The 24,070-nt window shown below is 43.2% G+C and overlaps 1 protein-coding gene across 2 annotated transcripts in view; it reads right to left on the reverse strand.

Annotated features, from left to right (window-relative positions):
• RELN (reelin) overlaps nucleotides 1–22,035 on the reverse strand; it is a 293,768-nt gene extending 271,733 nt beyond the window's left edge. The window contains exon 1 of one of the 2 annotated variants that reach the window (XM_083821372.1): nucleotides 21,459–22,028. In XM_083821372.1, the coding sequence (XP_083677498.1) occupies nucleotides 21,459–21,693 (235 nt within the window). In that variant the 5' untranslated portion in view covers nucleotides 21,694–22,028. Of the gene's footprint in view, nucleotides 1–21,458 lie in introns of both variants that reach the window. The other variant, XM_083821373.1, reaches the window with a different exon arrangement.
• Between the last annotated feature and the right edge of the window lie 2,035 nt (nucleotides 22,036–24,070).

A 24,070-nucleotide genomic window follows, 5' to 3' on the forward strand; every position in this document is an offset into this window, starting at 1 on the left:
GAAATTAGTGACGTGCACATTTATCAGTTAATATGGAAATAAATACCACACACGTAGCACAACAAAGACATACCTTTATCATTTGAGTGATTTACACATAACTAAGCTTCTTTCTTGCAAAACAAATTCCTTCAAACTTATCGCAGATCTAATCACAAAAGGGAGGAAACCTGCAGGTCCCTATGGGCAATCTGTGAATTACACACATTCAGGAGTGAGCCGAAAACCAATCAAGATGAAAATACTGATTTGGAACCTGGTTTTCTTTCAGCAAGTGACAATCTTTTTCACAAGAACCAGTAATTAAAAAACAGCTATGCACGAGTCTGCCAAACATCTGCAAAACATTTTAATGAAAGCAAACCTTTAAAAAACATTGATCAAAAAGGTAAGGTTATTGGAAAGTTATAAGCAAACTCAAAGGGCTATTTGAAATGAAACTCTTCTCAGCTAAAGCTAGAGCACTGCCTAGATCCTTCTGTGCTATGGGGGGTCAAGGGAATAATACCAGTAGCATAATTGTAAAGCATATTGGAAAGGCAGGTGCTGCCGTTCATTGTTATGCTAAAAAACTCCTCACAATCTTCTATAGCAATTGCAGCTGTCTTTCTTTTACCAGTGTATAATAATTATCCATCTGATTAGCAAATGTAACCACCTGCAGTCAACTGGTTTACCAGTTGAGCTACTTCTAAGGATGAAATGCCTTTAAAATCAGACGAGTTAATGTTTTTCATTATATTGCTAGAACTAAAATGCACTTTAAAAGTTTCATATATATGTTGATGGAAAAGGTATTTCAGATGGTGTGGAATTATTTTCACTCTGATAAAAGTGCTCAGAAAATGATTCTCCAAAATGCAAAAAAATGTCCTAAAAATGGCCTGAATGAGTCTTAAAATAACAGGTAGCTCACTCTCTATTCTATGAAGGACAATTATTATAACCACATTTTTTTATTAGAGTATATCCATCACAATACAGTCAACCCAGGCACCTCAGAGAACACATTTAAATACATACAGACATTCTGTGTGGCCAAGTTGTCATCCTTTTGCTCTCCCTGTCTCTCCCTCCCTGTCTCTCTCTCTCCTGATGATCACAGTCTTACTTCTTATGAAAAAGCTGTTCTCCCGTATTCCTCACCTGCCTTACAGTGGCTGTAAAACTCTTTTCAGCCACTTGCCCGGGGCCATTTGACAGCTAAGTATTATTAGTTTTTTCATTAACATAAGTCATCTTGGCAAAGGACAGGGAGGGTAGATTTTCTCTCTGAGCTGGCAAGTTTTCATGGCAATTTTGATAGAATGACCTTGCTCTTCTATTGTCTCTTACCAGACAACTGAACTCTTAGTAATATTGGCAAACTACGTCAGTGTCCTCTTGTGAGATGCACCTGTATCACAGAAGTGTAAAAGTTACACTTTTGGACACAGACTTTCATTAAGGTCCTTAGCATCTTTCTATGTCTTCCTTCCTTCCTTCCTTCCTTCCTTCCTTCCTTCCTTCCTTCCTTCCTTCCTTCCTTCCTTCCTTCCTTTCTTTCTTTCTTTCTTTCTTTCTTTTTCTTTCTTTCTTTCTTTCTTTCTTTCTTTCTTTCTTTCTTTCTTTCTTTCTTTCTTTCTTTCTTTCTTTCTTTCTTTTTTCTTCCTTCCTTCCTTCCTTCCTTCCTTCCTTCCTTCCTTCCTTCCTTCCTTCCTTTCTCTTTCTTCCTTTCTTCCTTTCTTCCTTTCTTCCTTTCTTTCTCTATTGGCTTGGAGGTAGTTTGTGGATCACATGATTTTCTCCCTGTTTCCTTGTCCTAACTTACCTTTCTGTATGTCCCATCAGAACGGATTCACATTTGAAATCTTCTGTATTTTTCTACCCATCTTTATCTTATATCCTCATTCAAAGACACATAGATGCGGTGCTTGGTTTAGAGGTAGACACGGAAGTACTATGTTAATGGTTGGACTTTATCTGAGACGTCTTTTCCAACCTAAATGATTCTATGATTGTAGTTTCCTTTTAAATCTGAACATGACTTTTTTTGTATGCGTACTCAGCTCCCTCTCACTTAAGAGAAGGCAGATAAACAAGGAACACCCCATGCTGGACACATCTGGCTTCCATAGAGAAAGCAGCCTAACAAATTACTTAGTATAGATATTTCCCTGATTCATCCCATTAGCTGATTTCAACTAAATATGACAAAAGGGTAAACATCTAAAAACTACTGTGTTTCCGTTAATCCTCTCAAAAATCACTGACGTGGGACAGACATGAGGACCCATTCAATCCCCAGGTGGAGAAGACTGACACAGCCACATCAGTAAACTCCAGAGAATCCACATCCGTGTTCCAGCTGCAGGAAAAGCACTGTTCACAGCTTGCACCATAATAGATGAGAAATAATCCCAGTTCAAGATAGAAAGCCACGTGGAACCAAGCTCAAAATTTCTGAGATGGAAGTGATTTTTCTTTCTGTTAGTAAAGGACAACCCTTTGCTATAATTAGTAGTTTCTTTTATTTATTTTTGTATGTGTATATATATATATAAATATATATATTTGGAAATACAGATGGCCTCACAAAAGGGGCTGGCAAGTTTCATTTTTTACCATGTTTCACATCATGATAAAATACATCAATTTATTGTCAACAGAAACCTCAAAAGAATTCCTCCAGTCCAGTGTGTGCAGGGCACGCCAATAACTGAGATGTTAGAAGAGATCTCCTCTTAGCGTAAGCAGTGCTTTTGGAAAGTGAAGGGGCTTCACTGTAACAACCCAAAACCTAAGACATAATAAAACCATTTTTTTTTACCTTGACGTAACCACTTAAGAACTCACTATCCCATGCAGTTGTGACAATCATACATGAAACTATCAAGGCAAGCATGGACCATACTTTCAAAGTAATAAGAATACTGTGATTAGAAGCAGGTAAAACTCATTTGTTTCCTCAAGGAGAGAGGGACAGGGATAAAAGAAAAAGCAGGTGTGGGAAAGCACCTTGTGTTGCAAGAGGGCACCTGGAGCAGGTAAGACCCATGCAGGTCTTGAATGTACATTGACACTTCTCTGGAGCAGAGGAATTATTCTGATGTAAATGTCATCTGACTTTCATCCCACTTTAGGACAGAAGCATTTAAGGAAATTCTATGAGATTCACATGCTATTAATCTGCTTTTATCCTCCTTCAGATGGGAGGAAGAACTCCAAGCAGCAGGGGAGGTCTCTCAGAAGAAAACTCAAAAAAGCTTTTTCATGTAAACAGAAGGTTCCTGGCTGTATGTGAATATAAAGAAAACAAGACCCCCTGGGGACTCCCTCCCAGATTCACACTGCCAGCTGTGTCAGATCAGACATCGCTGGTACTGTACCCATCACTGGATGAAATCCCTTCTCAGCTCATGACCTGAAGAGGAAGAGTAAGCACCCGGTACTATGGCAGAAGACTTGTGCCCCTTTCTTACCTCGAGATGCTTTTCTGTTTTCTTGTTCATCGAGTTCTAGGTCATATCCCATTCCTATAAAACCTCCATCCTACAAGGCAGATTAGGAGGCAACTCACAGACTGCAGTGCAGTTGAAAGAAAAGCACAGAGATTTACTTAGTGAAATAAAGCTTTTGAGAATCTATTATATTTACTGTTTATATTCAAGTTCTGCCACAACAGGCACAATTTCTGGGTGCAGGAATGAGCACTGCAGCATGTCTTACTACATAGGGTTTGTCTCACTGGCTTTGGCTTAATTTCTTCAACCTTGAAATGGTGGTATACTGTGTGCTGTTTTCATTTTGTATTTGCAATGAAGTCTCTACAGGCTTAAGGAGAGGTAGTTTTCTTCTGCTTGACTTTGTAATGTTCCTAAGGCACCTGAATTTCATCATATTGCACCTCTTTCTGCACTAAACTTGACATTGTGAAATAGACTCTGTGTCCTTATGAAGCATCTGAGACAGAGGAAAATCTCTTTGAGGTGAATGAAGAACTACTGTCATTACTGATGACAGTATGTCTTATGGAAGCTGAGTTTAAGGTGCACTCAATAATCATTGTCAGACCAAAATACAACAGTAGTTAGAAATGGCTTTACACAAGAAAAGGTCTCATACAAACTCTTTTGCTGAATGCAAAGGTGTGAAAACCAGGGACCACATTTTGTAAACTGTTTGCTAACTTCAAGGGTGTACATTTCTGACTCTTCACCTAGAAATTTTTAGAATCTGATTTTTCAATGATTTTGAGCATCAGGAATCCCATTAACTTCATCTGCACTTGTCTGTGCTAGAAACCCCCAAATGTGGCATCAGCACACACAGTGAGCATCTAAAATTATGCAAATGCTATGCAAAGAAGCTCTCTACCTCCCCAACCCAATCAGAAATCCCAGTGCTAGCTTTCAGTATTTAACTATATTAAACACACCCACAAAGTCCTCATCCTACGTTTGTTATTTCCAGCAGTCCAGAGGTGACAGAGGTGTGGAACAGCAGGCAGAGGCTGTGCTTCCAAGCAGGTGCCTCCCCTCCTCGCAGGGAGCCTCCTGATATTCTTTGCCATTGCATGCTCTTTCTCTAACAAGTCTTTTTTTTTTTTTTTTTTTTTTAATAACAATAGGAAAAGGCCTTTGAAGTTTAATGGGTGATAGTTAATATAATGCTGTGTATATTAATTTTAGCAATGTTTGATAAATTTGATGCAAGGTTATTTCATCAATGAAAATTTGCCATCAAGAATGTAATTTTAAATGTATGGAAATGTACATTTATGCCATTAATATTAGCTTGTCCCTGTACCATGGACAAATATATACATAATCATCCCATAACAACTCACAGCAAAATACAACAAATTTTTTTCTGGAATTGTTATGATTTGAGTTTTGTGGATTTCTGTTCCTGTCATCCTCATTGACCCAAGATGCCTCAGTAAAACCCATATTTGTTTCAATAACTATCACAAAGTCCAAGTGAAAATCCACTAAAAGAATGAAATTTGCAAAGAAGTCAGTTTTGAACAGGGAATTTGGGATTCTTTTTTTTGAGTTGAGAATTTTGAGGTGTTCTTTAAAGGAAAATGAGGAGTAGGTGAGTAGACACTAAGCATCTAATTTTCTTGGTACTTTTTCCAAGAACATACCTTTTTCTCTTTGAACCACCATATTCCTCTTTTCCTGCTTTCCCTTCTTGACTTAAGACCTTTCCCACCTCCCCAGGGGAGGTAGGCTGGATGGTGTGTGAGCACCTGAGCCCCATTCTGCACCCACGTGAGCCCCCAGCACCAGCCTGAGTGGAAGCAAAGGTCTATTAAAGAGCAATTTGCTCACCCATTTGCTCCGAAACACCTTCTGAAGACATTCTTAAATACTTTTATAAAACTGTTATTTGAAATGTATCTCCTCTTTGCACTCAGCCCTCATTGAGAATAAGTTGACATGTCATCCGGAGGTTTGCATCAACCATTTTTGGCTGATTGGTTTCAAATCCTCTAATCAGCTTACTGTCCAAATAATTGAGCCGTGTGTTGGAGAAGGCCCTTTGAGGCACACGCGAAGACTTCATCGCTCCAGGCACTGCAGGGAAATGTGAGCCGGCATTTCCAGGGCCACAGTCTGCCTGCCCCACATCCCAACAACTCTGCTGCACATATAGCTAATGGAATCATAGACTGACTCTATTTTTCTAAAAAATACTGATTTAACATACTTTTAGGTTTGAAGCTAAGTTTTAGTTATGTATTCTTCTTCTGTTTTATCTAAAATTGTATCACTATATTCCTCTCATTGACAACTGTACAAAACAACAGAAGACATGCTGTGATCCTCAGAGAGGGTGCCTAGCTCGGAAGCGATATAAAAAGCAAGGAAAAAATATATATTAGTGTGGGCTAGTGTGGCATAATACAGGTGCTGAGAGGGGGTTTATACTTGCACAGGCAGCCCACAGTGGGATTTAAAATAAGGGTGGCATGCTGTGAGGTGACTTCATCCCATGCTGTCCTTGGTTGAAGGGAAAAAAATATTGCTGGTCCATAGGGTTGATACGGCTGCCACATTCAGAGCTCCCTTTCTGGCCATCCAGCCTGCTGCAGAGCCTCTGCAGGAGGGCCAAATGCCAGTTTGCACCAGCAAAAAGGCACCAACGAAGTTTGCCTGCTCCCCGAGCTCGCACCTCCCCTGCACTGTCCAGGACGGCTGCCCCCTCCTTCCTCTCACAGCCTTCCCTTCCCTCCAACAGCTAAAAGAGAAATGGGTTAGGAGCTCTGCTTTCTTCTGTCACAAACTACCATGCCCTGTTTTTTATATCTTCCCTTTATTATCTTCCTTTTATTATCTTCCCTATTTCCTAGTTCTCTGTAATTACGTACTGGGACATCAAATGGTGAAGCAGGGACTGCTTTTGAAGGCTTTTATAATTAGCTTTTCTATTGTGTCCTCTAATACCTCCTCTGGCTTTAGACTTACTTTTTTTCTGTTCACAACCTCCTGAACATATGGTGGTAAATATGCAGCATGCTGTGAGCTTCACCTGGAGTCTACTTACAATATATCTGCAATGTAAATAACAGACTTCGTGTCAGTCAATTAATCACACACCAGTGGTTGGCAGAGGGCAGGCAGATTGCAGGAAGAGAAATTGGTAAGTGGTGTCTTGATCAGCATTGGACTTGAAAGTATTAAACATTACCTAAGCTAGAGTGCTTCTGTGGTATCACTGATTTTGCCTAAAAACACTCCCTTACCCCGAGTTTGCTTGATGCCATAAAGACTTGTCTCAAGGCCAAGGACCGCTTTGACAACATTTGACCCACTGGAGTCACAGTCCCATTTGTACCAGCAGAGAATATGACCCAAATGCAAATTTCATACAAAAACTAAATTAAGTGTAAAGTGATCCCAGGATGATATACAAAATTTAAATATTGCCACTCAGGTGTTTCTTTGTTTGTGTGTGTGTGAAACTAATGCAAATGAATTACTTTACATAAGTGTTTTATTCTTTTTATTGTGACAATGCATATGAGCAAGACAAACTACTTTGTTTACCTGATTCACTTTATTTAACTCAGGGGATTCATATGCATATCATCAATTATAGTCACAAATTGTTTTTTGTGTAAAAAAAAAAAAAGGTACTTTCTTCTTCATCAGAACTTTTCTAATTTGAAGATCTCAAAGGATTTTCTGTGCTACATTAAAATTCTTATAATTCCCATGAATGACAAGTGAAAATATAGAAATAAATAATCTAATTTTTAAATGCACTGTTGCAGAGCACACTCCACCACTAGATCAGCCTTTGGCTTAAAAACCACTGACTTCTGATGGTCACTACCTAACCATTTCCATCAAGCTTTCAGACATTTACGGTCTTCGCAACTTGTAACTCTATGTTAGGTTTGATTGAAATTAACCAATACATTCAAAAGGGAGGAGAACCGGAAGTGTAATTGGAATGCCTTTGAAAAGAGCTCGTTCACCTAAATTTGCTTCAGGGGAAAATACATTTATTTTCAAGCATAAGTATGCAGAAAATGCAACCACACCACAGAAATGTGAAGAACATTTATTTAGCACATCGATCTTGCTACAATGTCTTGCTACGCCATTGGAAACAGCAGTAAAGCAGCAGAAGCAATAAGAACATACATAGACATTTTAATATTATGGACATTATAATGCAGTGGACCTAATCACACGAATAAAGGGAAGTTTAGGTGTCTTAAATATAGCAGCTTTTGAAGATGTGTGCAAGCTAGCAAGGTTAATTTCTTTAGTATATTTTAAAGGATGCAGGTTTGAAGAATTTAGATGGGTAGAGCAAAAAGCATAAACAGCCCTGGGAAGGGCCAATGAGCACCAGTAATCTTTTGGGGGAAGCTGGGAGGCAATTTCAGAGCATCTTAAACCAGGTAAGAACCAACTTCCTCTCCCAGAGCCACTGTCAGCCCAGGCAGCAAACAGCACCAGTGGAAGCACCAGGGGTGGACATGCTACTGATGGCCAACCGAGCCTGGGGACAGCCAGCACTCCTCTGCGCAGTGTCCTGAGAAAACATTGGGCAGAAAACTCAGCACCCCAAATCCCCGGACATCCATATCTTCTTGATTTACCCTCCTAACAGTAAGCATTTAACTTTGACTCACACAGCAATTTTGAAGCCTGAGTGGTATGGGACACCATTGGCATGGCTGCAAGCTGGAAGAGTCAGACCATGTCTAGCCCATGCGGGGAACAGGGCTGAGGGTTAGTTAACACCACCTCCTGCTGGGACAGACCAGCCATTTCAAACATTTCAGTCCAGCATCCCTCACTGGATTCAATTAAAGGGTTTTTTTTTTCTCCATCCAGGGCTTGTCCAGGGAGCAAGACTTGAGTAGGAAACAAAGACAAGCCCTGAGGCAGAATATCTGATAATATTTCTAAGTTAATTTATAATCATAATGATTTTGCTCTTAAAAGATCGAATAAGATGGCGTTGTGATTAAGGTGCAGAATATCTGATGTGAGAGGTGCATAAAAGTAAATCAAGGAGTGCTATCCATCAGGAAGATAACTGGAAAAAGATCAAGTTTTCCCCCATCTTCACTATAAATCTTTCACTGAGGAGAACGAATGGGATATAAAGAACAAGAATTTCAAAAAAAACAGAAATGAAAAAAGAGACATGTTAAACACTACCTAACAAGCTTCATGACATGAGCACAAAAGTCTTAAATTCAATGTCATAAATTCAATACCATCAAAAGATTCAGCTACTACGTCCTTAGAGACGGCACTGTGTAAGTCAAGCACAATATTAAAAGACACTGAAATCTTTAATATATGTTAAATATTTTAAATTCATAGATCTGATTCACAGAAATATCACAGACTCATCATCAGCCGTTTTTTCCCTTCTGTTACATTTTTTAATAGATGTGCTACATTTTCCGCAATTAAAAGATGGACCAAATATTTTATAGAAAATGGATAATCCACAAAACTGCCCTTGTGGACATGATTGTATCTAATCATTATGCCTGCTCCAACAAACACACCCAAATATGCTAAAATTAATACCTGCATATGTTCAAATTACCACTTGGAAAGAGATTAGATTTCAAGCACCTCATCTATCCCCAGAGGCTGCATGTGTTGATTACTCCTTACAGGTATTTTCATGGGGAAAATACCTTGTTCAGAAGTAGTGAATAATGCGATATTGCTGTATATAAAACCTCTCCCTTTGGTTTTATATTTAGGGCACATAAGCCTTTAGTAAATGTTCTAATCTTCTTAACGGTATAATCAAGCCTCTAATATATAATATTGTAAGTTTATATTTAGAAGGAATAACCATCACGTTAGTGGTGATGGACATATCTCTCCATTCATCTAACTGAATTACCCTAGATAAATCCCTTTCCCCAATTCATTTTTGCAGAGACAGCAAGCGGCTTTATTTTATTTAAAAGCAAATCGTACAGTTGCAAGATATTTATAGTTAGCATGTAAAAATCCTGCTTTAATTTTGAGAAATGCCTTTCTTCCTCCATGTCTTGTAGATTTTTGGATGACACAGGATTTTGCAGGCTACAAATTCAACAAAAGGTCCTGAACAAGTCACAGAAACTTAAATTATGTCTGCATCCTTCAACAGCATTGTGTTCTTGGAAAGTAAAAATGAGCTTCATTTCCTTTAAGGAAGTTTATATTTAGGCATATTACACGGATCTTTTTTTCTGTAAGTGGAATTGGGAGTTCTCCCAACGATTCCTAATTACCCCACAAGATATTAACAGTTAAGTGACACATAAAAGGCTCCCTCACCAATACAAAAACTAAGCCAGAACTAAGCCACAGGAATGGGCTCTTCCTGGGAAATACTGAAGGGGGATTTTCCAGACACCAGGCAGTTGGGCTGTCTTTTGGCATATGATAGGAATTACGGTAGGCCTTGCCATCACACAGTCAGTCAGCATAATAAATAGCTACTAAATACCCAGGATCCCGAAATATATATTAAAATCTCTGCCACCCCACTCACATATATTTCCTTGTTTGCTTCTTCTTCCTATTCTGAAGAGAACATTAAATCATTAGTCACCCAACGCGCATAACTGTTTATCCCAGCAGCAATCAGATTGCCTGCAACAGAAAGACTGAAGAAGCAACAGAGCATCCAGATATGTAACAAAGGGTATTGTGGAATATGCTCTTAAATGTGTAACTAAAAGAAAGGTCAAGCAGCTTATTATCCTGAGTTATACTTTCATCGTATGTAAAAATTTCCATATTGTTCAGGAGGAACACAGGAATGTGTTCCTCGATGTGGTTTTTTCATTCATTCTTACTTTGCCCTATAGAAGGTACCAGCAAGTTACACCCAAAAGTAAAAAGGCCATCACATTCTGGTCTAGCTAATTACAAAGGCACTGATCTCTTTTTATACTAAAGTACAGTGCTCTTGACATAAGGGGGAAAAAAAAAAAAAAAAAAAAAAGAAGAAGAAAGAAAAAATGGCACAAAAAAGATGATTCCTCTCTGATTTACATTCATTACAACTACTCTGCATGATGAACGCCATCAATACATGTTAAATTCAGCAGAAGAGATGAGAACCAAAGTGGTGTACATCTGGAACTTAATCCAGATCTTTTGACCAGGTTTCTTACTGATACATCTGTCTAGCAGTCTGGGGGGAGAGTCAATAGCTGGAAGTTGTCAATCCAGCTATGTTCTGTGAGCAATGAGTTCAGCTTTTTCCAAAAGAGAGAGAAGAGGAGAAGAATCAAACCTCACTAAAATCTGCATGTTGTGCATCTTTAAAGCAGGGGCCTAGTCCCTTTTCACTCGATCTGTAGATATCATACCTATGTTAGTGAAGTCCTCTTTATCCAGACAGACAGGATATGAGCTACACCACTCCAGGACAAAAAGAACTTGTATTTAATCTGAGATTTGCATTAGAAATATTTCCTTCTGGAGCTATGTCCAATCTTATTCCCTGCAATGTCTCTGAAATACGTCAACACCCTTTCCCTAATCCAAGCTTTCTTCTAATTCCACTACCTTGCCTAGGCTTCTTGGGGCAGACTCAATAAATGATTGTTTTTATGCTTTGCTTCACAGAGTTAGCTGAAAACTTTAAATTATATTAATTTTCAGCATCAAGGGGACCAAACTAACTTTTCTGGAATGGGGTAAAACCAGAGTTGCTATTCTAACAGCCATGCATTTTCCCCAGGAGACCGGGAGTGTCCCTGTTTCATTTACCATGGACAACTGCAGGGAAGGAAAAATTTCCATGCAGGTTGTGGAGGCTGAAGGTGGTACAGGTAGTGAAATAAAATCAGAGACTAGATGAGGACGAGTGAAAACACCGTGTTGTGCTGCACCACGTGCACTGAGCTCACGTGTTTCCTTCAGGACCCTGGCTACTCCCTCGTTCCAGCTCATCCCTTCTGCACCCACCTCTTGGCACCAGAAACTCTAGGTCAGCCTCACCATGAGGCAGCACTGCCCCAGCAGAGACAGAAACTGCAATCCATGTGCTCATTTGGTGGAATGGATTTGTAAAATTTTACAGTGTGTCAGACAGAAAGTCTGATTTTTGTTTGTCAGGGATTTGACCAGTCTAAAGATATGACGTACTGTGCTTACTAGCTTCTATACGAGTACTGTATATTGTAAAAAATCAACATGCTCTAGAGAACCTATGTCAATCTATCTGTCTGTCTGTCTGTCTATCTATCTATCTATTTATCTATCTATATTCCCTATTTCTGACTGCTTGCAGCTAGAGAATACTTGGTAAGTGTAACAAGTGCAAGCTTTGTAAATCTGGAATGAAAGGTCAATAGATGTGGTGCAAGTCACTAACGAGTACCCAGCAGTGTTTCTTAGCAGTCAGTGATGTCCAATCAGGAGACATATTGTACTGCAATTAATTTTTCAATGTGTGGGATTTTTTTTGTTGTTGTTTGGGGTGCTTTTTTTGTATTTTTTTTTTCCCAGAAGAAAATTGTTGCATATACCAGGAGAATTTGCTCTCTAATCTAATATCACCAGCTGGGAAAAGGGGACTTGGGGGGGAGTTGTACATTGGGTTTTTAGATAAAGACCCAAAAGAACAGTAACTAGAGTATAGCACACCAGCACCTCTGCTCAAAGACAGTTTAGAGTTAAAAAAAAAAAAAAAAAAAGAAAAAAAGAAATGATTTGTACTAAGAAAACAGCCAGATGCCATAGCACTGGCTTTCTCTTAGTGATGAATGGTGTGAAAGCTCCCTAACATCTGCTACCACTTGATGAAACAAAACTTCCCTCTCTTTGAGTAGAAGGGTCCACAGAGGCTTACTGGAGTAATCTGGGCTTCTGGAGGCTGGGGAGGGACCTGGCCAAGCCCCCACATTTTCATCTCCTCTGGCTGAGGGAAACTGCGCAACCATCACAGCCCCATTACAATTCTGTAATTTTCACTCCATGTTGACAACATGCTGAAGGAAAAGCACAGTGATGAAGAACATTGGGGATGATTTCGCTTAATGAGATAAACCTGCATCCCTCGACGCCAATTTCTATGTCTGATCTGAACAGTTCGCTTCTATTTGTGGCGGGCAGCTCTGTAAAATGTCATTCCTTGGGGGGAAAAAATATATATATATAAATAAAAGAAGGATAATTTTAGAGAAATGAAGGCCTATTTATCTAGTTAAATAGATGCCAATTCTATAGATGCACTATAACAGGTTTTCAAGTTTGGAAGCAGAAATATGCTCTAAATGTAGACATCCAGAAGAAGCAGAGTGATAGATCTCCTCTAAGGCTTTTTTACTGAAAGACTGAATTGGGGAAAAAAATTCTGCTGAGGAAAAAAACTGAACAATGACTGGATGTAAAGGAAAATGTGGGCAATGTATACATCAGAAGGCACATAGCAACCGCAGGTATCATTATAGAAAACACGGGTTTGTTACCTTGGCAATGGCAGTATTCCTACCAGCTGCACTTAGGTGCCTTAAAGAGCAAATTATTATTCTGTAATTTATTTTGGGAACAAATGCAATGGGAGTTGTGAGGGTTACTTGTTTGAATCAGGTCTGTTCAGTGGCCGGAAATTAAATGGTCAACTTGTCAGAAGTAGAATTGTTCGATTTTTGGTTCAGTGACCAAAATGAAAAGAAAAAGAAAGAAAAAGAGATCAGCTTGGGTTAACATAAAAGGAGAAGTACTGAGGGGCTTAACACAAAAAAATAAATTAAAATATCAGTTAGGTCAATATGAAAATCTTCAATGAACCCAAAAAAATGGGATAAAGAATTTTGTTCAAGCAGAAAAGTCTCATTTCATTTTCTGATTATGCAGTTAACCTTTTTTTTTTCTTTTTCATATTCAGTTTCACAATTAAGATACTTTTCCAAAACAGAATTCAAAAGTTTGTATTGAAAATGTCAACAAAGCATTTCAAATGCTTCACTTTCCCTCCGTTTTCCACTACAACATATACCAAATTCTACACTGTTACGTAATCAGTTTTCATCCTCCTCAAAACGAAATTTTAAATGAATTTATTACTCATTACAAACACAGCAATTCTAGACGAACCAATTATAAATTCCTGGGTCTCACACAAGAACACTATCAACTTGAAAACCCATCTGATGGGATATCAGTCATCAGCAAGTCAACTATAATAATTGGAAAGCATAAAAATATTTGTCAGAGGTTTTTGATCTTTGTACCATCCAGAATGATGTTAAGGCTACAGTCTTTTGGGGCCAGAGTCAGAGCAATTGGTCTACAAAAATGTTTATCTTCAGAGTTTAACCAGAAGTCCCTTCTTTCAAACATACTAGGAAGAGTTTTTTACAGCACTTGATAGTGGTGACTCTTTAATTTTAAGACCTGGCACCCCATAAATGAGCCTGCTTGCTGCAGTTCATGGCTGGGCAGCTCTTTGTTAGACTCAGATCTTTGTCTGGGTCAGCGGTGCTGTTTGGTTTCTTTCTGCAGTTCGTGGTATTGACAATTGTTTCACCCCATGTCCAGATGAATGTGTCTAATTCTGGAAGGAGGCTTGTTTCCTCTACCAGCATATTTCCCCTGTGAGATAGGAACACTGGAAGGTTATTCTGGCCTGGAAACCACAGCTTTTTCTAGCCAGAAAGATAAATTTTATCTATATTTCTTGTTCTTTCCTATCTATTGTATTGTCCTGGAGCGCAGTGGGAAAAGTGGAACCAAGTGGCAGTGACCTCGCCAAGCCCGGTGACGTGATGAATGACTTCTCACATCCCAGGGCCTGACACAGGGAGAGGCCGCAGAGGGTTGTGCTGCTGTTTTCGGATGTTAAAAGGCTGATCACCTGCTCTTTACTTGCATTTATCATGCAGAGAGAGCTCTCAGGGGCAGGACCCATACGGCAAACCCAGCACTGCCGTGAACTAGTCCTCTTCAAGAGCATGGTTGACGTACACAGGAGAACTGGTTTTCAACCTGAGCCAGCTAATCGTGTCCTTGCTAACTCACTTATAAATATTCTATCAGAAGTTTTTGAAACTTATAGTGCAGGGTAAAGCCTGCACCTGAAGAGAGATGGATTTGTTGCTTGCTGTCACGCCAGGCTCTCACAGACAACAGACATGGACTGGAAAGCTGCATTGATTTCACCCCCTGAGGAAGCACTTGTGAAACTCTCACAACCAATATTAATATCAAAGTGCCTAGACAGAAGCTGGGAACAGCCTGCTTTGTTCCCAGGTCCCCACCAGGATGAAGAAAGATGGCAATAGGGACTTTACAAAGACCTCAGGAAAGCAGCCTCTGCTTTGCAATAAAAGCCACTGGAAGCAGACGAGTTCCTCACCTGCTCCCCTGCAACTTCTGCAGACCCCTCACATCCAGCTCTTCCAGACACCTCCTGCTTTCCAGGCTCCAATGTTAGTGCAGAGAGCATTGCCTACAGCATCTGGTGGAGGAACACTACTAGGCAAGTCACGGACATCTTGATTCCCTAGGAAGATGAAGGGTCCCAAAGGGGAGGAGGGAGAGGAGCCAAGGGTCCCGGTGTCTCCATGGAGGTTGCTACCTGCACCTAAATCCCGCATATGTCAACCAGGCTCCCAAAACAGAATGTCCCCTGTGGATGGCATCTGAGCATGGTGGGTGGAGACCTGGGAGAAGGTCCCTTGGGCATGACTCAGAGGGATTTCTACCTCTGTAATGCCATTACCTCGACACAGCCCACACCATGCTGACCTCGTGGTGCACCCTAGGGATATCATTTTCCAGGTCTGACCCCAGGGAAGGGTGAACAGGAAAGGCAGCAGGCTTTGCAAGAAGGAATCACCTAAGAACTTGGGAAGGTCTTTTCCACAAAAAATCTATTCTTGGACTTTGGTCAATGGTAAAAGTTGCATTGTAAGAGCGTGCACTATGTTTATACCAGTGGACAGTCACAACTGGGGAAAAAAAAAAAAGTGGGAATGACACAAATATGCCAGACACACATTTGCATTCTATGCACCTTTTATGCCGGATGAAAAGGCAGGAAATGTTAACACAAAGAAAGGAAACATGTTAAAAAGACTGAAACTTTCATCAGAAACTATTGAAATTCTCACACCAAGGACTGGTCGGAAAGGTTCCTTGTTCTCAGAGGTAAGACAGTGCCACTTCCTTCCCTCTTCACGCAGCAAACACTCATGACAAATCTAAATCACAGCTGTAGGGCATGAGACACACACAGCTAATAGAGCTTACATCTGAATACATCTCTGTTGTGTCGTCAGGTCTATCATCAGGTGGAAAATCATACCTCGATCACTCAATGTGCAAATACTGCAATATTGCACTTATTAAAGGGCAAGAGTATTTCAAAAGCAGTGGTCTTTAAGACCAGATCAACAGAACAATGAGGAAAATTAGAAGTGTTGACAGCCTACAGTCTCACCTGTGTTCTGCCTGATGAACCAACACAGTTTTGGTGAAATAGTCAATGCAAAAACATTAGAGAGATGCACAACATGCCACCGTGACACATACACCGTGACTACTTACAAATTGTTTACTGGTCAACCTAGGTCTGAAGTAGAAGGCTTATATCTTTATATATATATATGTATATATATATACACACACATAATATCTAGATATATATCTATGTATTTACACATAATATAAATGTATAATGCATATATATGTACATAAATAAAATTACAGCTCTTAGTTATTTATAAGAAAAGTAACTTTTTTTTAAAAAATCTACCTAAAAGCTGTTACCATGGACAGGTTTCAACAATTCCATTGATACGTGTTCAAAAATACGTCCTTTAAACTCAAAAGGAAGAAAACACATGCAATACCCTCACTGAGGAAGCGCTTTTGCATCCTTTCACCACTGTGGGAGTCCTTTCATCCTGGGAGATGTGATGCGGGGACAGCCCAGGCAGTGAGGAAGAGCAATTTCTAACGCACGCAGACGTGCCGAGCACACCCGGCCCCATGCAGACCAGTAACACCAACCATGTCGTTTCTGTCCTACAGTCAGATGTCACCTGCCAAATGTGGGTCAGCCCGGCACGCTGTGCTGACCGTGATTTCTGTTATGTGGGGCAATCAACGCTCCTTTGCAGGGGGGAGCAACCCCCTGATGGGGGAGAAAGGATTTAAGCAGAGATTACATCTCTCTTGCAAATTTGCAAGAAAGGGCTCATGGAAGCCTTTGTGGACTTTCTACCTCCTTTTATAAATCCCATGTCTGACCATATCTATGGCTGAGCCATCTGCTGTCTGCTTATTTGGCCCAGGAATGAGAACGATGACAGCTGAACTCATTACAGTTTAACTTCTTCCCTAGCAAAACACCATGACCTTGTCTATCTTTTTCTTTCAAGGTTCTGGTCAAGAGATCTTCAAAGCAGAACTTTTTAAAATTTGCAAACATACGTCGCACGAACTCTGGGACCAAACAAGAGCTTCAGAAGTAGAGATAATCTGTTAGCCAAGGTAAAGATATAAGAAAATTCACGTAAAACCACATTAAGTAAGGCTCAGTTACGATATACTCAAACTACAGACCATGTAAAGAACAAACCAAAATACTCAGAAATCAGTTGTGCTTTTGTGAACTTTTGTTTATGCAAGAAAATCCCAACCACAACAGAGCATAGCCAGGACGAGCTCTGTGGGCACTGGTGGATGAGGACTTTGTGTAAATGCTGGTCCCAGAAGAAAATGTCAATGTGATATAAAATGTTTATGGTGCTGCAGGATGCTGTTAAAGACCTGACAGGAAAGAAGAGTCTTGAAGATCAAGGGTCTCCCCCACTCTTAATAAATCCCTTGCCATTGCTACTTATTGCCAGCCTCATGTTTTTAATTTAAACGTCCTTTAAGAGCTACAGAATAAATCCCAGGAGCTAATTGGACTCCCATGAGCAAAACTTTCTACATGTTCCTGCAATTTAAAACAAAAAAAATGATGCTTGTCTCCATTCTTCCAAATATCTGAGCAGGGTATAAGTAGATGAGAAAAATGCTTTTGAGAGAATAGCCTGCAAAAGATTCAAAAAGCTGACATAGTTCTCAGAATGAGGCTGGAAAACATAGATAAAATTCTGGTCTTCTCCTACCCATGCACCGTCATTAACATCACATTCTCTGCACTTTTTACTTCTGCTCTCTCACAAAAACCCCTCTACACTTTGGCATAACTGATAGAGAAGATGCCATCACCAAGTCTCTGCAACTCTCTTATAACCCTGTTTCTCCATACCTCAAGCAGTATCACTTCTTACTCCCCAGTTATTTTTTTGCTCTTACCCCCTCCTTCATCTCAGATTCCAACACATGCTTTTTATTTTTTATTAATCTGAACAATCAGAATCAACAATAAAAATATCCACCAGATCAGCCTGGTACCAAAAATGTAAGTAATCCTAATGAAAACAGGTACTAAGTCACAATCTCTATTTAAATACAGTGGCTAAGTAACAAAGGTGGACTTGGCCAGACTTTGAACAACTTTTTTATCAGTGCTGAAAGAGTGCATAACTACCACTTAAAATAGTTGAAAACATTTTTTTTACAACCTATCAAAGCAATGGTTCCAGACAATATACAGTATATCTAAGAATAGTAACAGTCATTGATGGAAACTGATAACATTTGGGGACTGAAGGTTAATCAGTTCTGGGAAAAAAAAAAAAAAAAACGAACAATGGAGAGTGAAATAGAAACTCAAGTCTCGTTAAAGGAAACTATTTTAAGGGTAGAATTATGAGTTTTAACAGCAATCATGGGAAACCAGTTCAAAGTTGTTCCTAAAAGATCTAAATATGAAACCTTGGGAAAAGGGCACTGTTTGGAGTGACAGCAAAACAATATTTTTTTTTTTTTGAGGGATAAGAAAAAGTATTCTGTAAAGGATCCCTTTTTATTTTTTTTAATACTACAAATCTGAGCGTTCATTTTTTAAGTTTCTGGGATTAAGGGCAGTGAAGATTCAATGTTCAGTCAGGCTGTATTTTCTTTATGCACTTCCAATGTGCTTATCTGCCTGCAAATCATAGGACATGCTCCCAGCACTGAAGGCAAATTGACATGAATTATCAAAATTGACCACAGATTGGAAATAAACCCAAAAGTACTTGCTTAAAAAAAATCCTTTTTTTTTTTTTTTACCTTGAAGAATTTGTATTTTGATCTGTAGATTACTGTGGAAAGCCCAGGAGAGAAAGAAAATAGGAGCACTGCTATTTTAACAGCACATCTCTGAGCAAGCCTCGATGCAGCCCAGCTCTTAAGCACACTTGGCTTGAAGGAAGCTGAGCAGGTGCCTATGTTAAACAAGTGCACACTTTGTCAGTTTGGGTTTGAGCAAGTGCATAAGTGCTCTGCCAGCTCAAGGACTTAATTAAATTTAATGTAAGCTAATTCAAGGGATAAAAGTCTGCCAAAGGTAATAAAACTGTTTACCAATTTATCAAATCAACCGTGTATATAAAAGAGCGTATTTATGTGTGGTGTAGTTCTGTTCCTATTCAATCAGTCAATGCATTTTTAAATATTTACTGATTGCAGGAATAGGGCCAAATTGGGAGCATTTTTAAGGGGTAGGGATGAAGCACTAAACCCCAAAGTATCCAATTTACCTATGCAAAGTAGGGAATATCATTGCCTTAATTTTAATTGTGAAGTTCAGAGGCACAGGGAAATAAAATGCTGGATCCAGCGTGTAGGAGAAGCCCCTTGCAGAAACCCCGGTGCTTGCCTGATGCCCAGTCTTCCCCAGCAGAGCCCTTTCCTCTCCCAGGGTGCTGGCAGCACGAGGGACAGTTGGGCAGATGGATGTGAGCCAGTGTCACAGCTCTGCTGGCTGCACGGTGGCTTCGCTCCCACCCTGAGGACCCAAAGGAGCGTGTAAACAAATTAGCAGAAAGTTGTTAGCTGTTTTTTTTTCAGTTGGTTGGGTGGGTGGGTGGTTTTTTGGTTTGTTTGTTTTTCAGTATTTCTTCTCTTCCAGCCCTTGACATATGGCTTCACCCGATTCACTCATCTTTGAATTTGATGCTCATGGGTGCTGCTGTCACCTGCCACTGGGACTGCGGAGCAGAGGCAGCGAGTAAACCAGAGACTCCCTGGACCTTGCAAAGAGTCAGAGCACTGTGTTTCAATGTCCCCTCTGCACAGGTGAATTTGTATTGCACATTTACAAATCCTCCTTTGCCCTGTGCTTCTGTACTGCATTCAAAACTCCACCTCTGTGTTTGCACAAGACTGCCTTTAAAGTTTGATTTTTAAATGATAAATGCTGCCGTGTGGACTGGCACTTGCCGCTATCATTAAACTGCACTACATAAAAGCCCAGATTGCTTCAATTTCTTCAGGTCGTAAACTTCTTTTCCTCGTGCTGTATTTAACACTGAGAATTTTTTCATTTCGAAATATTCAAACGAGATGTTTCAAAACATCTAACTAAGTGCGCTTGGCTGAAGGATACGCTTACTGCGCCGTGCACAGCAAGCAAGGGCTGCTTCTTGCCTTGCTTTGGCACACCTAAGTGTTTAATCGATGCGCAGAACTGGGGGAAAAAAAAAAAATGCGTTTCAAGCTATGAGCAGGGAGTGAGGCTGGCTCACGTCGGGGCATAGCTGCAACTTGTAGGCGCAAGTTAGCTGCCAAGTTCAGCCCCTGCACTTTCTTTTGGGCGCGCACGACCCGGCATCATCACCATCACCATCACCATCACCATCCTCATCATCACCAGCAGCAGCAGCTCCCGCACAGCTCGGGACACCCCGTGACAGCCGGGAGCGGCTGAAAAAGGAGCCGTGGAGGTGGCTCCGATGCAAATCAGCGGTGGGAAACCCTCCCTCGCCTACCTGCGGGAGCCGGCGCTCCTCGGGGACGTTTCGCCACCAAACCCCGCTCCCCGCCACCACCTCCCGCAATCCCAGCGGGAGCCTCCCCGCAGCGGCACCGCGCCCCCCCGGATCCCCGGGGGGCTCCTCGCTTGCAAACCGCTGCAAAAAAAAAGCGTTATTCAGGTGCCTGAGCCGCGCTGCAAAACCTCCAGAGTTCGGCATTGTCAAGAGGGAAATTCTAGCCTTTTTTTTTTTAGTCCCCACCCCCCCAGCAGAATTAAGGCTCAGCAGGTTGAATGCAATTGAAGTGGTCCGAGGGCGTGTTACGGGCTGGAAGATGGGGGGCCCCAAAGAAAAAAACGAGCATGATGTAACTGATGTATGCGGAGAGTTAAAAAGGGCACCAGTACTTTAAAAGCCGAAGTTTCGCATGGACTTAGGAAGAACTGCGTTGTTAAAGGCTATGCAGAGGGAAAAACTTCAGGTCTTGTGCAAATGAACGTTTGGTGTTGGTGCCCCGTGCACAACAAAAAGGAACCCGTCGGAGCGGCCACGTAACTGAGGTCCTGCGATTTACTTAGGACTTCAGTTCTGGGCTGGAATATGTCAAAGTCGGAAGTTTAACTCCAGCCTTAACCAGGGGCCAGCACACGGCATCTTTTTGCTGAGCGAGCCGTCTTAAATACAGATAGAATTTTTTTTTTTTTTTGACTTTTTAATGCTCACCGCAAGTTAGCGCTCATTGTGCAGCGCCGCAAACCCTCAGGCAGGCGCAGGGGGGGAAGAAGAGGCAGGACTGCACCTCGAAGCACTCTCCCCTGAACCAAACCCCTTTGCCACAAAGTTTTCCGTACGGAGAGGTGGCGAGAAAGCTGCGAGCGGCGCAGCGCCCTGCTCGCCCCCCCGGGGCTGCCCGGGGCGAGCATCCTTCCTCCTCGCGCTTCCAGCCCCGCACACCCCACGGACCCTCCTCTCCCACTCCAGGCTGCTTGCAAAAAGACAGCTGGCTTTTTTTTTGTTGTTTCTGTTATCCTACCCCCAAACTCGTGTCCGCAGCCGGGACGCCCCCCCCCCCCACCTACCCCCCCGGGGAGGGGGGGGCTTCCCCACCACCTACCGTGGTACTCGTGGCCGGGCACGTAGGCGGCGGGGTTGCCGGCGATGTGGAGGGCGATGAGCACCTCGCCCTGCTCGCCGTCCCCCTCCAGCTCGCCGTGGTGGGTGCAGAGGAAGAAGAAGGGCGAGAAGCGGGCCCGGGGGGGGGCGGCAGCCCGGCCGGCCGCCAGCAGGGTGCCCAGGGCGGCCAGCAGCAGGCAGGGCCAGCCCCCGGGGACCCCCCGCCGCCGCTCCATGCTGCTGCCGCCGGCGCCGCTCGGGCATCCAGGGCGCGGCGGGGCCACCGCGCTGCTCCGCGCCGCTCCGCGGGGACGGCACGGGACGGCACGGCACGGGACGGCACGGGATAAGATGGGACGGGACGGGGTGGGATGGACGGGGTGGCCCCGCGGCTGTCCGCGGCCGGGGGCGGCCCCTCCGCGCCCGCCGAAGGCTGCGCTGGCCCCGCCGTCCCCGCCTGCCGCTGCCGGGGTGCGGGGCACGGAGCTGGGAGCGAGAGGGCTGGGAATAATTTATTTCCCCCGGTGGCGGGGTGGGAGGGAGGGGAAGGTCCCTCCTCCTCTTCCACCTCCTCCTTCTCCTCCTCCTCCTCTATTTTTTTTTTTTTTTTTTTCCCTCCTCCTCCGCCTCCCGCTCCCCGCTCGGGTGCGGGGCTGCGGGATGCGAGCAGGGCTCTGCCGCCCGCCCTTTGTCTGCTCCAGGTCCCTGCCCCTGGGTCCCCGCCCCGGTCCCTGCCCCTGCTCCCCGCCCCAACACCTGAGTCCCTGCCCCTGCTCCCGTGTCCCTGTCCCGCTGCCCCAACCCTTGTGTCTCTGCCTCCAGCCCTGTCCCTCAGCCCCGCTCCCTGTCCCTCTGCTCCAGCCCCTGTCCTTTCGCCCCATCCCTCGGTCCCTGTCCCAGTCCCTGTGCGCTCACCCCAGCTCTTCTTTTGCCCCTACCCCTGTTCCCCAGCCCCTGCCCCTCCCCTCATGGATGTGCACCCACTGCTGAGGAAAATAATTAAACCTTAAACCTTCTCCCCCATCTCCAAAATCACACACACACACACTGTTGTCAGCCCCCCAGGAGTGTGTGCCCAGGAAGAGAAGCAAACCCAGCGGGTCCACACGGGGAAAGAGCAGCTGAACGAAACACTGGCAAGAATAATTCATAAAAGCATACATTTTTAACAGAGCGGGGCTGGCAGAGGGACCGCAGCATCAGGAGATGGGAGCAAACCTCCCAGCGTATAAAACATCCACCACACTGCTGCTGGATCCCCACCGGTGCCCAGAGACCGCGTGGGTGAGCGTTGGTGACATGATATAACCAGAAAGGAGAGCGTACCTGCCAGCATTTTTTGAAGTGCAAAACTGGCACGGGCTAGGGGCTCCCTCCTGGATTCGTTTCGGTGCCAGAGGGAAAGGCTCCCTCCACGGAGGCGCGAGCCACATGGCAGCTGCCCTACGCCCGTGCAGGCTGCTGGGCTGGCCCACCTCCCACGCAGCTGATGGAGAGCCCGCGCGGTGGCCCTGGGGAGCTCCTCGCCATCTGCCGGACCTGCCTCTACCTCTGGCTCCTCACCGAGCCCGAGTTCACCGCCACTGGCAAAAACTTTGCTGCGGTTTTCCCGTCTCATCTCACGTCGTGGATGGAGCCAGGCCATGCCCCTCGTTGGCGTGGATGGGGAGAGGCACAGTGACACGCTCCTCCATGAAGGCACCAGAAGAGGCACCAGGGGTGCATCCAGCTCTCCCCGCCGCTCCAGCTGGCGGCCATCCCGGGCCACTGCCTTGGAAACTGAGCTCCTCGTCACTCTGGCTCCCAGTCTTCCTTTTTAGCTGGCTTATTTATTTTTCAGCTTTGGGTATTTGTTTGTTTTGGATTTTTTTTTTTTTTTTAACATCTGTGCCTCCTCCATAGATTTCAGTGCTTGTAAAAGTGATGGGCTCGCATAATTTGCTCGTGCCAAAGTCTCATCCAAGCACAGGCTGTGCAGGCTCATTCCAAAACTTCTGCCCATGGGATGCGTTGGCCCCGGCATGCTCGTGCTTCTTTCTGCCCGGCGCTCACCATCAAGGCCAAGCTGTGCCAGGAGCTGCCCGGAGTAGCCAGCAGTTATTCCCTAAAGAAGAAAGTGTCAGGGGAAGGGGGCAATTTCACCCACCACTGCAGGAGTGGTCCCCGGCTGCACATGAGCTGCCAGCAATGCCTTTATTTATTTTTCCACCAAGAGATAATTCTCTAAATAAGCTTGGGAGCATGGGAGTATCTAATCTGCCAGGGGATTTTGGGGCTCAGTCTCATTCTCACTGAAGTCATTGGGATTTGGATAGGCCCCATGCTGACGAATTTTATGCAATTTTCTTTGTTTCCGGTTGTTTAGGGCACAGAGTAGCCGGGACTGTCAGTGCACCCAGTGCATCCCTCTCCTCTAAGAGCCGCTTGTGTCACTTAGCAGCAAGGGGAAATCCAGCAAAGGAGTGTGGAAAGGGCAACGTCTCCACTTGGAAGCCCTGTGCCTCGCCCTAACCACCTCCTTCCTCCATTTCTCTATTTTTTGCCTCTCTCTCTCCTTTCTCCTTTGTTTTTACCGTTTCACAGCATCTCTCACCTCTTCCTTGAAGCGAAGGG

The sequence above is a fragment of the Anser anser genome (genome assembly GCF_964211835.1).
Source record: "Anser anser genome assembly, chromosome: 1".
NCBI classification, from domain to species: Eukaryota; Metazoa; Chordata; class Aves; order Anseriformes; family Anatidae; genus Anser; species Anser anser.